The sequence below is a fragment of the Nannobrachium achirus genome (assembly GCF_963921795.1).
Source record: "Nannobrachium achirus genome assembly, chromosome: 13".
Lineage (NCBI taxonomy): Eukaryota > Metazoa > Chordata > Actinopteri > Myctophiformes > Myctophidae > Nannobrachium > Nannobrachium achirus.
In genome coordinates, this window is record NC_137833.1 from 46,836,269 (window position 1) to 46,849,638 (window position 13,370).

The 13,370-nt window shown below is 43.3% G+C and overlaps 1 protein-coding gene across 1 annotated transcript in view; it reads left to right on the plus strand.

Moving 5' to 3' along the window:
- wdfy4 (WDFY family member 4) overlaps nt 1-13,370 on the plus strand; it is a gene marked incomplete at its 5' end in the record, with an annotated part of 162,889 nt that overhangs the window by 59,165 nt on the left and 90,354 nt on the right. The window contains 10 exons of the mRNA XM_080740791.1: nt 1,268-1,429; nt 1,672-1,763; nt 1,964-2,060; nt 3,003-3,205; nt 4,029-4,189; nt 4,304-4,423; nt 5,378-5,563; nt 6,187-6,369; nt 11,228-11,354; nt 12,161-12,297. Of these exons, the coding sequence (XP_080596917.1) occupies nt 1,268-1,429; nt 1,672-1,763; nt 1,964-2,060; nt 3,003-3,205; nt 4,029-4,189; nt 4,304-4,423; nt 5,378-5,563; nt 6,187-6,369; nt 11,228-11,354; nt 12,161-12,297 (1,468 nt within the window). The remainder of the gene's footprint in view (nt 1-1,267; nt 1,430-1,671; nt 1,764-1,963; nt 2,061-3,002; nt 3,206-4,028; nt 4,190-4,303; nt 4,424-5,377; nt 5,564-6,186; nt 6,370-11,227; nt 11,355-12,160; nt 12,298-13,370) is intronic.

The window sequence follows — 13,370 nt, forward strand, 5'->3', positions numbered from 1 at the left end:
AATATCACTCTATATACAAAAATCTAGCTTTCATGTACGGTCATTGAGGGTAGGCACCACAACAGAATATCTTCTCTGTCGAGTGGAAACCTCATATGTCCAAAACCTTTGTTTTGAATGTTTACAAAAATAGCAAAAGTAGCAGATCTACAAGCTCAAAACAATCAAGTAGGGTGTTAATTTATGAAAACACACACACACAAAAAGTTTAAATATGTACCGCTACTCACCAGTTAAGAGTGGGGTGGCTCAGAGTAGATGACAGAGTACAGCAACTTGCAATGGGCCTGGTGTACAAGATACACTACACCACTATGATACCCAAGTACCTGTCAAAATACTTTATAAACGTTAAGGATGTCCATAATTACAACACCAGAGGCAGTGCCACAGATCACGTTCAACCCAGAGTCAACTCAAAGAAAGGGTCAAACTCGTCTTCTGCTATACCACAAAAATGTGGAATGCCTTACCGAAGGCCATAAAGGAGTGTGGATCACTAGCATCCTTTAAAATTGCCCTGAAAAACCACTTACAGGCAGCAGCTGTTCGCAACTGGTAAAAACCTAGCCCAACCCTACCCTCCCCTGCCCCTTCTTTGTATATACTTACTGTTTGTTTAGACTTACTGTTTTCTTTTTTTTTCCTTTTCTTTACATATCTACTGCATAGTACTGTGTTCTATTTGTCTGTCATTCAATGTTATATGAGATACTTAAATGGTTTCCTGTTGAAATAAGCTTAGTCTTTTCATGGATCTCCTTTTAGTAGACCTTGTACCAGTGAACTGTACCGTCATGAAACTGTACATTTTCCTATGCAAACTTCTAATAAAGCCTTCAATCAATCAGATAAGAGGTTTCTGCCTGACATCGACGATATGAGGCAGGAGTGATAGTAAGCTAAACCGATTTTCATGACGTGTAAAAGGCTGACGCAACGCAGCCGAGGAGAGACAACAAGAAGCATGCTGTGCAGGAGGAGTTGCCGACGGACAGATCTTATCGGCGGCTCTGTCGACATCTGCTGAGAGCCGCCCATCACCGTTGTCACGGAAACGTAACCGCAACAAACAGTCAGAGGAATGTCGAGCCGGATCGGTCCCTCCGCCGCTGCAACTGACTGAACCAGAGCTTGAATTGCTGGGTTCCCTGTCCTTGGGGAACGACTGTGATTTATAGTGATGCTCTCTCTCTCTCTCTCTCTCTCCTTTGTTCTCTCCCTCTCTCTCTCCCCCCCCTGTCAATTGAATTCCATGTCCTCATAGTGGTGACAGTGGGAATGCAGCGGCCATGCACGGTCTGGGCCTGCTGTCTAAGCTGCTCTACCAGCTCTGTGATCCCAGCGTGACCACGAGGAAGGTTCGTCTGACTTCCTGCATCATCACGCACCTCCTGAAGGCTCATTTCACCACCCTGGACGTATCAAGGTACACTCACACACACACCTGGATGTATCAAGGTACACTCTCACACACACACAAGGACATATCAAAGTACACTCACATATACAACACCGGGACATATCAAGGTACACTCACACACACACATGGACATATAAAAGTGAATGGCCGATTTTTAAAAATGTATTTTATTTTAGTGGCACCAGTAAACCACTCCCACTGCTATGCCCTATTGTAATTTGCTGTGATGTGTTTTGTGTTTGTTTCAGGATCGGGCTGTTCCTGGTCTACACGCTGCCTCCTGCTGGTGAAAGTGAAAGCTGTGGACTCTCTGACGGGCTTCATGCTGTGGACAGCACAGGTACAATATACTGTGTAGGCCTGACCAAGTAACGCAAGGCTATAAGGCGTCCTGTGTCAGTGTGTGTGATTCCTGAAACTATGACGTTGCAGCACAACCTCTCCATTGACCTGCATGCGACGAGATGTGTGCGTGTCCTGTGTCAGTGTATCAGTGTGTGTGTGGTGACTCAGATGTGTGTGTGTGTGTGTCCTGTGTAGTGCAGACCTCGGATCCGGCCTCTCCCGTTTGGATCAGGAACCAGCTGTTACTCTCCCTCTGTGACCTCCTAGCCTCGGACGACCCTTTGACCCCAGAGTAAGTTGTACCGTAGCTTTGACCACAGATTAAGTTGTACCGTAGCTTTGACCCCAGAGTAAGTTGTACCGACCGTAGCTTTGACCACAGAGTAAGTTGTACCGACCGTAGCTTTGACCACAGAGTAAGTTGTACCGACCGTAGCTTTTACCACAGAGTAAGTTGTACCGACCGTAGCTTTGACCACAGAGTAAGTTGTACCGACCGTAGCTTTGACCACAGAGTAAGTTGTACCGACCGTAGCTTTGACCACAGAGTAAGTTGTACCGACCGTAGCTTTGACCACAGAGGAAGTTGTACCGACCGTAGCTTTGACCACAGAGTAAGTTGTACCGACCGTAGCTTTGACCACAGAGTAAGTTGTACCGACCGTAGCTTTGACCACAGAGTAAGTTGTACCGACCGTAGCTTTGACCACAGAGTAAGTTGTACCGACCGTAGCTTTGACCACAGAGGAAGTTGTACCGACCGTAGCTTTGACCACAGAGTAAGTTGTACCGACCGTAGCTTTGACCACAGAGTAAGTTGTACCGTAGCTTTGACCACAGAGTAAGTTGTACCGACCGTAGCTTTGACCACAGAGTAAGTTGTACCGACCGTAGCTTTGACCACAGAGTAAGTTGTACCGTAGCTTTGACCACAGAGTAAGTTGTACCGACCGTAGCTTTGACCACAGAGTAAGTTGTACCGTAGCTTTGACCACAGAGTAAGTTGTACCGACCGTAGCTTTGACCACAGAGTAAGTTGTACCGTAGCCTTTCAGGCAAACACAGAGGAAGGGAACGCACACCTGTATTGATGAGGCGATGACCACGGCGGGTAATAATGTTGACAAGGATGAGGAATATATAGCTCTATGTCTTTGCCAATGGCCACGTTTGTCCATACGGACATATGGATGACCCCTGGATTGAAGTGATTCCCCCTTGCTCCTCCTCATAGGCAGCAGAAAGCCCTGTTCCAGACCCTGGGCGGGGACTGGTTCCTGCTGTTCCTGCAGCCTCACCTGCACCCGTCCACGCTGCGGCCCGCCCTGGTGCTGCTCACCCACCTGCTGGCCGCCCAGAGCCAGCAGGACGGCTTCAGAGAGGGCCTTCTGCCGGGCACCCTGGTGGACGCCATGGACGAGCCCTATGTCATCATGGGTGCGTACCAACGTGCCGATTAAGGGGTGAACTTTGTCCGCTGGAAATGAAGCCTACGTCCGGGTTCTCTTTGAAGTTGGCTGTTCCTATAAAAGGGATAGTTCACAACCAAAATGACTTTTATTCTGTCTAAACATCATGGCCCCCTCACACATTAGAAGGACATTCTAATGCGTTAGGGGCCTTTGATTTTTCCATATTTTTCATATTTCTTCAATGTTTATTTTATTTGAAAGTGAAATATCCCTTTCAGTACTCTACTAAAGCTCTATTATGTATATTTTGGGGAGGAATACCCCTTTTGTCTAATCCAGGGTTATAGGCAACCTTGGCACGGGACTGGCAGTGGCACACAGGCAGAAGTGTGAGAGAGGGGATTTTTATTTTAAAATCAAATATATATTTTTAAATGTGGTCACTTAAATCAAGTCACCTAATTTACAGCAAATTACATCCTGCACATACTTACTTCTACATTCATTAAAACTCTGAACTCTGACTGGGGAAGGAGTCATGGAGATAGGTGGATTATTGCTGAGTCTAATCATTATAACAATGTCCTGCCAATCAAAATATGTATAGATCTTTGATGGCGTACTGGCACATGGCACACTGACTATCTAGAAAATAAAAACAGGACACTTCATTTCAAAAAGGTTGCTGACACCTTGTCTAATCTGTATGGCAGAGTATGTTTATACAATATAACCTATATAACTGGGGTGGTTGTATTTGGTCTCCCTGCTCTTCTGTTCAGACATTTAGATCCTGTGTACACAAAGTATTTAAAAGTCTATACTTTACACTTGTACGTTACCAACAGACAACCTGCGAGATGACCTCCAGTCCTATGAGTGCCTCGGCTCCACGTGTCCAGGCTTCCATGTTCTGCTGGAGCTGCTGGTCAGCCAGAGTCACGTGGCCCAGGTGTACGGAGCGCTGGCCGCCACGCTGCTGGGGACCACCGCCAGCCTGTCTGCACAGGTACTGTATTTGTGTGGGCAGCAGACAATGATCTTAAGTAACAGATTACATGAAGTCTTGTTTTCCTCTTCACTCTCATCATTATCCTCTGGTTCTGTGTGTCTGCACCCGCAGGGGAGTTTGGACAGTGTTCTACAGTCTTTGATTGACAGCCAGGCAGACGGCACCGTTCACAAGCTCTGCCCCGAAGCGGCATCCATTCTGTTGGAACTGGTCCGAATCATCATCTCTCAGGTTAGAACTGGTCTGAAAGGGGCTTGGCAAGCCAGGGCGCCTGATGGAGGGTAAAGTAACTGGTTGGACGTGTTCCTTCCACACGCTACGTCTAAGCCGGGGAAACTCCCCCTGTCAGGTGATAAGAAGCGACTTGGACTCCTTGTGTATACAGTAGAAGGAAGAGGGAGTGTTGCGCCCAGGATTATATTAGAGAATTGACACAAAAGTTGTGAGTTAAAAATGTAGACAGGTTCCTTCCCAACACTGTTGAGACTGATATGGGCTCATATCCTCCATGGTGGTGCATACATCGATTTTTATTTTTTGTACTTTTGGGTGCACATTTGGGTACTTTGGGGTACTTTTGGCCTCGGGGCTTTGTGTGTTATCCTATTAGCATTATTATTCCAGACTCTTATCTACCATGAAAAAGAAAAAACGGTCCGTGACCCACAATTGGGTCCTGACCCACTGTTTGGGAAACAGTACCTTAGAGCAGTGGTTCTCAACCTTTTCAGGCCGCAACTCTCATATTTTAACTGGGGACCCCCCCACCCTGACGAGCACTAAGAGTTGAGGAACATTTTGTATAACACGATTCTATTGTGAAAATAGCAGATCTACATGCTCACAACGCCTCGCAATGCGAGGCGTTGTGAGCATGTAGATATTTGACAATTTGGCCAATGTTTCATTTGTCATTTTAGAGGTATTAAACTCCTTAAATTGTCACTTGAGAAATGTACATAGCCTATATCCTCTGTACACTAAAACTTTATGTTGGTTTGTTTTATTTATTAAGTTAATCATCTGGGGACCCCCCCAAAATAATTTGGGGACCCCTCTGGGGGTCCCGACCCTCAGGTTGAGAACCACTAGAGTAAATCTCTGGTAAAAGAGAGTTCAAGGCTCTTGAAACGGTCAAAGTAAAAGTCGCTAACATGAAAACTTTTCTTGTCTCCCGGTGACCAGCCTATCCCTTCTGGGAAGAGGTTGTCTGTGAGCGCAGATGATGCATCGTGGGAGTTGCGGTTCCCAGGGAGTGTGATGCAGTTCCTGTGTCTGCTCCACAGCCTGTGTCCCAGAGAGCCGCTGTGGGCCTCCGCAGAGTTCCTCCACACGCTGGCCGCCGTCGTCTACCCCCTGGACGCAGCCCAGGTTCTGACCCTCAAAGTACTACTCAGACTTTTCCCTTTGCGTTCACCCTCAAAATGCTGGTGTTATTATTACGTATATCCACCTTTTTGAAGGTTTCTTTGCAGAATAATCGATACTTATAGATAGTTGTAGTTTTCTTCCTGCAAACACTTTAATAACTCCCTATCTCGGGAATGCCCTTACAGGCAAAACGTTAGTATATTTTTTGTAATCTAATATTTCACAATTTGTCTGACCAGAGGTACTAAAAAGGTCTTCAAGGAGTAGTTCACCCCCAAAATGACTTTTTTTCTATTGATTACTCATGCCATAGAGACTTGAGTTCATTAATATTTTTTTGTATTTGTCGCATTCCTAAAACAAAAATGTGATTATAGTAAATTTAACCCCATTGAAGTCCTTAATTTGTCACTTTAGAAATGTGCAGATACTGTACAGTATGTTGGTCTTTTTACTGTTGAGTGAGAAAACAATGTTAACACGCTAATCATCTGGGGACCCCCCCCCCCCCCCCCCCCCCCCCCAAAAAAAAAATAATTATAATTTGCGGACCCCCCACAGGTTGAGAACCACTTTTCATCCCCTATTTTTTTTTTTTTTTTAATGAGGTCTCCTTCCCTCAGGACTGGGCGGAGCCCGGTATGGGGAGCGAGGAGGCAGTGGAGGAAGAGGTGGCGTCCAGCGCTGGTCACCCGGCCAGGAAGCAGGTGTGTGACTTCATGCGCATCCTGCTGATGGACAGCCTGCTCAACGTCCCTGCCAGCAACAGCAGCAGCAGCACACACCCTCTGATACAGCTGCTGCAGGTGAGCGCTGTTCACACTCAGTGGTGGAAAAAAGTACTCACATATTATACTTAAAGTTATACCATGTAACTTTTTTTGAAGCGGTGAAAACCGCTTCCAATGAATGGCTTTGTGTGTATCACGCCCATATATGGTCATTTCAGTCCAGAATGAACAGGCTTTTTCAAAAACAGAATGTCCGTTTAATTACCATATATGGTCATCTCAGTCCAGAATGAACAGGGTTTTTCAAAAACACAATGTATGTCACCTCATGTCCATATATGGTCACTCCAGGCCAGAATGAACAGGTTTTTCCTGTCCCGTACGTGCAAAATATCAGTCCAGAATGAATAGGCTTTTTCAAAAAGCAAAATGTGTGTCCCATGTCCATATATGGTCATTTCAGTTCAGAATGAATAGGCTTTATCTGTCCTGTACGTCCAGAATATGTGTGCGGTGTCCCTCCCGGTCAGATGAAGGGATACTTTGAGGATTGGTCAAGCTTCACATGATAATTTGGCCTTCAGGTTTTATCTGTCTTGTACATGCAATAGGTCTCACCTATTGCAGCAATGACAAATAGCCGCATAAGAGCAAAAGCAAAGGCACAATAAGAATATACAGATGCTAACAGAATGGTAAAAAGGAGCATTAAGGCAGACAAGAGTAAATAGATTGAAAATCTAGCAGAAGTTGAAAAATTTAGTAGGCCACAAAGATAACAGAAACTGAAATAATTATAGAGGGATGCAGTTGACAAACAACTAAGAGACCAGCAAGCAGGACTTTTTATATATTATTTTAAAACCTATTATACCGGCTGTCATACCGGCTCTCCAGACAATTCTATACTAAGATTCACCGCTTCACTTCGAACCGAGGTTTGATTTTTGCCAGACCCATGAAATGGGTAGGCCTACATAAGCAAATGTCTGTCGGTCCGGGTTTTCTATATAAAGGGTATATATGATGATGACATGATGATGACATGCCTACAAAAGGCATGATGTCATAAATGATGATGACAGACAGGGGGTTGGCAGAACCGGGGTCTGGCACAACCAGGTTGACCTGGTCTAGTTATAAAACAAATCTAAAAATTGTCCTAACTGTTAAATCGCTAAAGTTTTAGAACCCCCACTCCGTTAATTTCAGCTTCTAAAGCCTTCTCTTTATATGTTTTCTATGAGCCTTGAGGGGGGGAGAATTTCGCGGCAAAATGACGTCATCTGCATCATGTGTATAAGTTGGCCAATCATATCGCAGATCATAAACACATGGTACACTACCGGCCAATCACAGGCGCATCTTGCTGACTTCTCAGGAAGTAGCTTGCCTCAACATAACAACAACATACTCGGGTGAAGGATCCGTTTCTCCGGAATGCCTGAACGCACAGGAACCAGGGACCCCTCTAAAGATAGATCTCGGCGAGCTGCAGGCAGACGCGGTGGTGAGAAAAAACGGCCGAAAGACGCGGACGCGACCGCGGTTTGCTATACAGCTCTGACCACTAGTTGAGCAACTTACACAATATAGCTTTAACCCATTTAGGCCTAGAATTATTGAATGCTTTAACCAGTGAAAAATAGCAGATATACAAGCTCACAGCGCGGCACCGAGTGCCGCGCTGCGAGCTTGTAGATCTGCTATTTTTCACTGGTTAAAGCATTGTGGTGAGAAAAAACGGCCGAAAGACGCGGACGCGACCGCGGTTTGCTATACAGCTCTGACCACTAGTTGAGCAACTTACACAATATAGCTTTAACCCATTTAGGCCTAGAATTATTGAATGCTTTAACCAGTGAAAAATAGCAGATATACAAGCTCACAGCGCGGCACCGAGTGCCGCGCTGCGAGCTTGTAGATCTGCTATTTTTGAAAAAGTCGTGAAAATGTGTGCAAATCTTTGAATATTATGTATTTTCAAAGCGAACGTTTGTAACTAAAATTTTGCTTCTGGGGGGTCCCTGGAACTACATATTTTGAGATGGGGGTCCGTGGCCAAATACATATCATTTTGGGGGTCCTTCACATGAAAAGGTTTGAGAACCACTGACAAAGTAGTCTCTCAAGAACAGGCTAAATGAGCTCCATTTAAGTGAAAAGGACCTTTTCTTTGACGACGGCTAGCCAGATTGCTGACATAGAAACATATAGGTTTTCCAAAAAGTCTTAGAAGACACTTATCCACAAGTTTCCCCGGGAGTTTACTGGAGACTATCAGGACCAAACTTCCGGGTTTAACAGCAGACATACAAGCTCACGTCGCGTCGCAGATGCAACCCGTTGTGAGCTTGTAAATCGGCGGCGGGAACTCGGTGCAGACGTCTGCGCAATGCACTATGGGGCGTTGGAAAGAATCGGGTCAAAATTCAAATTTTCAATATTTTTCAAAAATAGCAGATCTACAAGCTCGCACTGCGGCACTCGGTGCCGCGCTGTGAGCTTGTATATCTGCTATTTTTCAATAGTTAAAGCATAAAATAATAATACACAATAATGTGTACCCGTTCTAAATGGGTAAAGGGGAAAACCACCCATTTTCAACTCCTCTAAGGTATATTAATGACATACCGTAGTTCAATATTGAAAATGGGTGGTCTTCCCCTTTAAGTAAAAGTATCAATGCTGCAATGTAGAAATACTCTGTTACGTAAGTAAAAGTCTGGCATTCAAAAGGCACTTGAGTAAAAGTACGAAAGTGTTGGCATCAAGATGTACTAAAGTACCAAAAGTGAAAGTACAAAATGTTTGAAAATAGCAGATCTACAAGCTCACAACGCGTCGCATCGAGCTTGTAGATCGGCTATTTTCAAACAGCCTAGGTATAAAATGGGGCTAAAGTGGTTTATGTATGTTTTATAATGTTATAATTTACATCTACAAAGTAACTAGAAACTAAAGTTCAAAAATGTAGTGGAGTAAAAGTACAATATTTGGATCCAAGATGTAGTGGAGTAGAAGTAGAAGTATTGGAAATTGGAAATACACAAGTAAAGTACAGATACCTCAAAAGTGTACTTCTGTGTAAATCTACTTAGTTACTTTACACCACTGGTGAGCGCTGTTCACTCTGACGGCACCTTTTGAGTCATTGTCTTTGGATTTAAAACGTAATTTAGTTTTAGTCCCACTGGCCACGATAACAATAAAGATGTCAATGCAAAATATAGTTTTCAATAGGCTCTATGCATATACGCCATTTTGTTCTACTTCCGGGTGTCTTTCGACTTCCTTCACAGGTGTTACTGATGATACTAATTAAGGCTCTGTTTGATTTATTGTACAGTGGTTCTTTAATTTCAAGGACCCCCATAACTCTATACAAATGGAATCAACAAATGGAAGCAAATGGACCCTTGCGGGTCCACTCCATTTGCTTCCATTTGTACACTGTCAGAGTTACACACCTGTATGGGGACATTTGGAACCCACTCAAGGACACTTTGAGACCCACTGGTGTAGCAGAGTGTTTCCAGTGAGCCAACATGCACAATATCAGCATCCTGACTCTGTTTGAGCAGAATGGACAGAGTCTTCATTAGTATTATCGGTAACACCTGTGAAGGAAGTCGAAAGACACCCGGAAGTAGAACAAAATGGTGTGTATGCATAGAGCCTATTGAAGTGGATGGCAGCATCCACATTGGGACGATTAAGCCACCATAATTGATGTGAACGCCGACATATCGATACAAAAATACATTTTCTTTTTCCAAAAACAACACTTAACACTGCTTAACTTTTCTGTTTGTGTTTGTTTAAAATGGACCATTGCCAAAAGCCCCCCAAATCTAAGTCCAATCTATGTTGCCTGGTTTTAAAATCCACTCATACATGTACTTGAATATCCCTTGTCATTGGAAAGGGCTGTTCAGTGTAATACTGTCTCTGTCCAGTTGGTGTCACTCTTTGCTCAGTTAATGTATGTCTTACAGCAACTGCTATTTCTTGATTAAATCATGCACTGCTAGAAAGAAGAGATGCATGTAGGTCTAAACTCAAGCACGCACGCACAAATCAAAGGCTTAGAGGTCCATCCGTGATCTTAAGGTTGCGACCATTATGTAAATATGTGTTCGCCTTTGTTTTTGGAGTTTCACTGATGTGCGGGGGAGGTGCAAGGTGGTCCAAGTAGGGGGGGCGTGTAACATTTTATGATGATTTTTTTTCTGTTGTCCTGCCAAAAAAACAACAAAGAAATGTGTAAGAAATATATATACATTAGAGGCAGAAATTAACGCGAGGCGTTGTGAGCATGTAGATCTGCTATTTTCACATTAGAACCGTATTATACAAAATGTTATGCCTCAACACTTAGTGCTCGTCAGGGTGGGTGGAGAGGGGTACCCAGTTAGAATATGATTGTTTTGGGGGTGTGGCGGCCTGAAAAGGTTGAGAACCGCTGGACTAGGGCTGTCACGATTATGACATTTTACATGACGATTAATTTTCTCTCAAATAATTGCGATTAACGATTTAATTGTGTTTTTTTCGTTGACAATTACATTTCTGTTTGGCTTGTAGGCTTTGAAGTTGCACATGGCAGATATGACACATAACCTTAAATATACAATGAAATTACTGACATATTTGACAACTTTATACTTAAAAAAGAACATTGATAGTGGAAATAGCCGATCTACAAGCTCACAACGCGACGCGTTGTGAGCTTGTAGATCGGCTATTTCCCCTATTTTTGACTTTCTTAAAAATATATGAACATTTTTCAACATGGAAACGATTATGACGATTATGAAAAATAATCACGATCATGTCAAATAATCACCATTAGACGATTATGTAATAATTGTGACAGCCCTACGCTGGACTAGAGGGTATTGCGTGGCTAATGAACAGGTGCTGGTTGTAGTTCTCCCCAGGCGAGGCTTCAGCGGAGCAGCAGCGAAGCTTCCAGACGGAGCTGCTGGAGTTCCTCATGGACATCATCCACATGATCAGCCTGGAGAGCCAGAACAACACCCACCTCAACCCGCAAGGTACCTGACCTCGCCTCGCGCAAAGCCAGGCTCACTCGTACTGCCGAGAGAAAAGCCGATATACAAGCACAGAAAAGCCGATATACAAGCACACAACGCCTCGCGCTGCGAGGCGTTGTGTGCTTGTAGATCTGCTGTTTTCTCTAGTTTTGTGCGATCAAGCAGGGGTTTATTTTACGAAGAAGTACACATTTGAAGGTTTCTGCCCGACAGTGACGATAAGGCAGGTGGTAGTGGTTAGAAAGGTGGGACTTCCGCCATGTGTGAATTTCCCCCGTATTTCATGATGTAACTTCCCTCAAACGCAGCCCCGATTTCTTTTTTTTCCCCACGAAGACTTGAATTCATGGATATGTTTTTTGTTTTTGTTGCATTCAAAGTCAATAATTTGATTATGATACATTTAGCCACGCTGATTCCTGTTGCCGTTGGTGACATGCATTTGTGTACATCCCTCAAAACAATATGAAATCCTGGACATTTTGTGCAAGTCTTTGAATATTTTTCACCCGATTCTATAAATATCTTCTAAATCCTTCTTCTAAATCAGTGGTTCTCAAACTTTTTCATGTCAAGGACCCCCAAAATGATATGTATTTGGCCGCTGACCCCCATCTCAAAATATGTTGTTCCAGGGACCACCCAGAAGAATATTTGAGCTACAAATGTTATCTTTTAAAAAGATATGTTCAAAGACTTGCAAAAAATAACAGATCTACTTGAGCTTGTATATCAGCTATTTTTCAATAGTTAAAGCATTAAATAATCCTAGGCCTAAATGGGGAAAATGTGTGTCTCTCCTGCAGACTGTGAAGGCCAGATGGTCATCCTCATGGAGAACGTGGCTGTCTTCAGTAAGACCCTGGTCCAGAGGCTGTACAGTGGCATGCTGCTGGCGGACCCCCACAGCCTGCTCACCTTCCTGACCGACCAGATAGTGGTGGTGAGAGAGACGCACGCATAGGGCTGTCACGATATGACATTTTACATGACGATTAATTGTCACTCAAATAATTGGCGATTAACGATTTAATTGTGTTTTTGTCGTTGATAATTACATTTCTGTTTGGCTTTTAGGCTTTGAAGTTGTACATGGTAGATATGAAACATAACCTAAATATACAAAGAAATTACTGACATTATTTGTCAACTTACTACTTAAAAAATAACTTTGATAGTGGAAATAGCCGATCTACAAGCTCACAATGCGTCGCGATGCGACGCGTTGTGAGCTTGTAGATCTGCTATTTCCACATTTTTGACCTTTTTTTAAATACATGAACATTTTTCAACATGGAAACGATTATGACGATTATGAAAAATAATCACGATTATGTCAAAAAAATCACAATTAGACGATTATGTAATAATTGTGACAGCCCTACGCACGCACACACAGGGCCAGGGGTGGAAAAGGACAAAAACACTCTATAGTTACTAGTACTATCAGAACAAAGACAGATTTTGTTATTATTTAAATTAAATTAAATCACTTCTAACCCTACCTTTTAAAGGGATAGTTCAGTGGTTCTCAAACCGGCGATTACTATTTACAGTAACACTACTAGCCCCCATACAGTAAGTCACATCTGCCCATGAAAGATTGCGGTGCATCTTGGGAATGCGCTTATTGTGTCTAAAAATACATATTTAGCCACTTGTACACATGCCTCCACCCACTGATTTCAAAATGTTTTAAATTGCTAAAATTATAGAAAGCACTAAACGAAAGCAGTTTAAAACTCATCTTTTCTTTATGAACCCTTGTAAAAAAACAAAGTTGTCCTTTAAGGAAACAGCAGATAAGCTCCGGCCCCATGGCTCGGCAAGGCTTACTTTAATATCTACTATGAACATCCCATAACTTACGGTCATTTTAAATCTTTGATAGTAGACCTACCCACAGGTGTCTGCAACTGTTTCTAAACTTGTTTTGTGAATATTGATTGTACATACTGTTTTTTATGAATATTGATGTATCTCGATAACACTGCAAATGAGGGCAACCTCAATGTT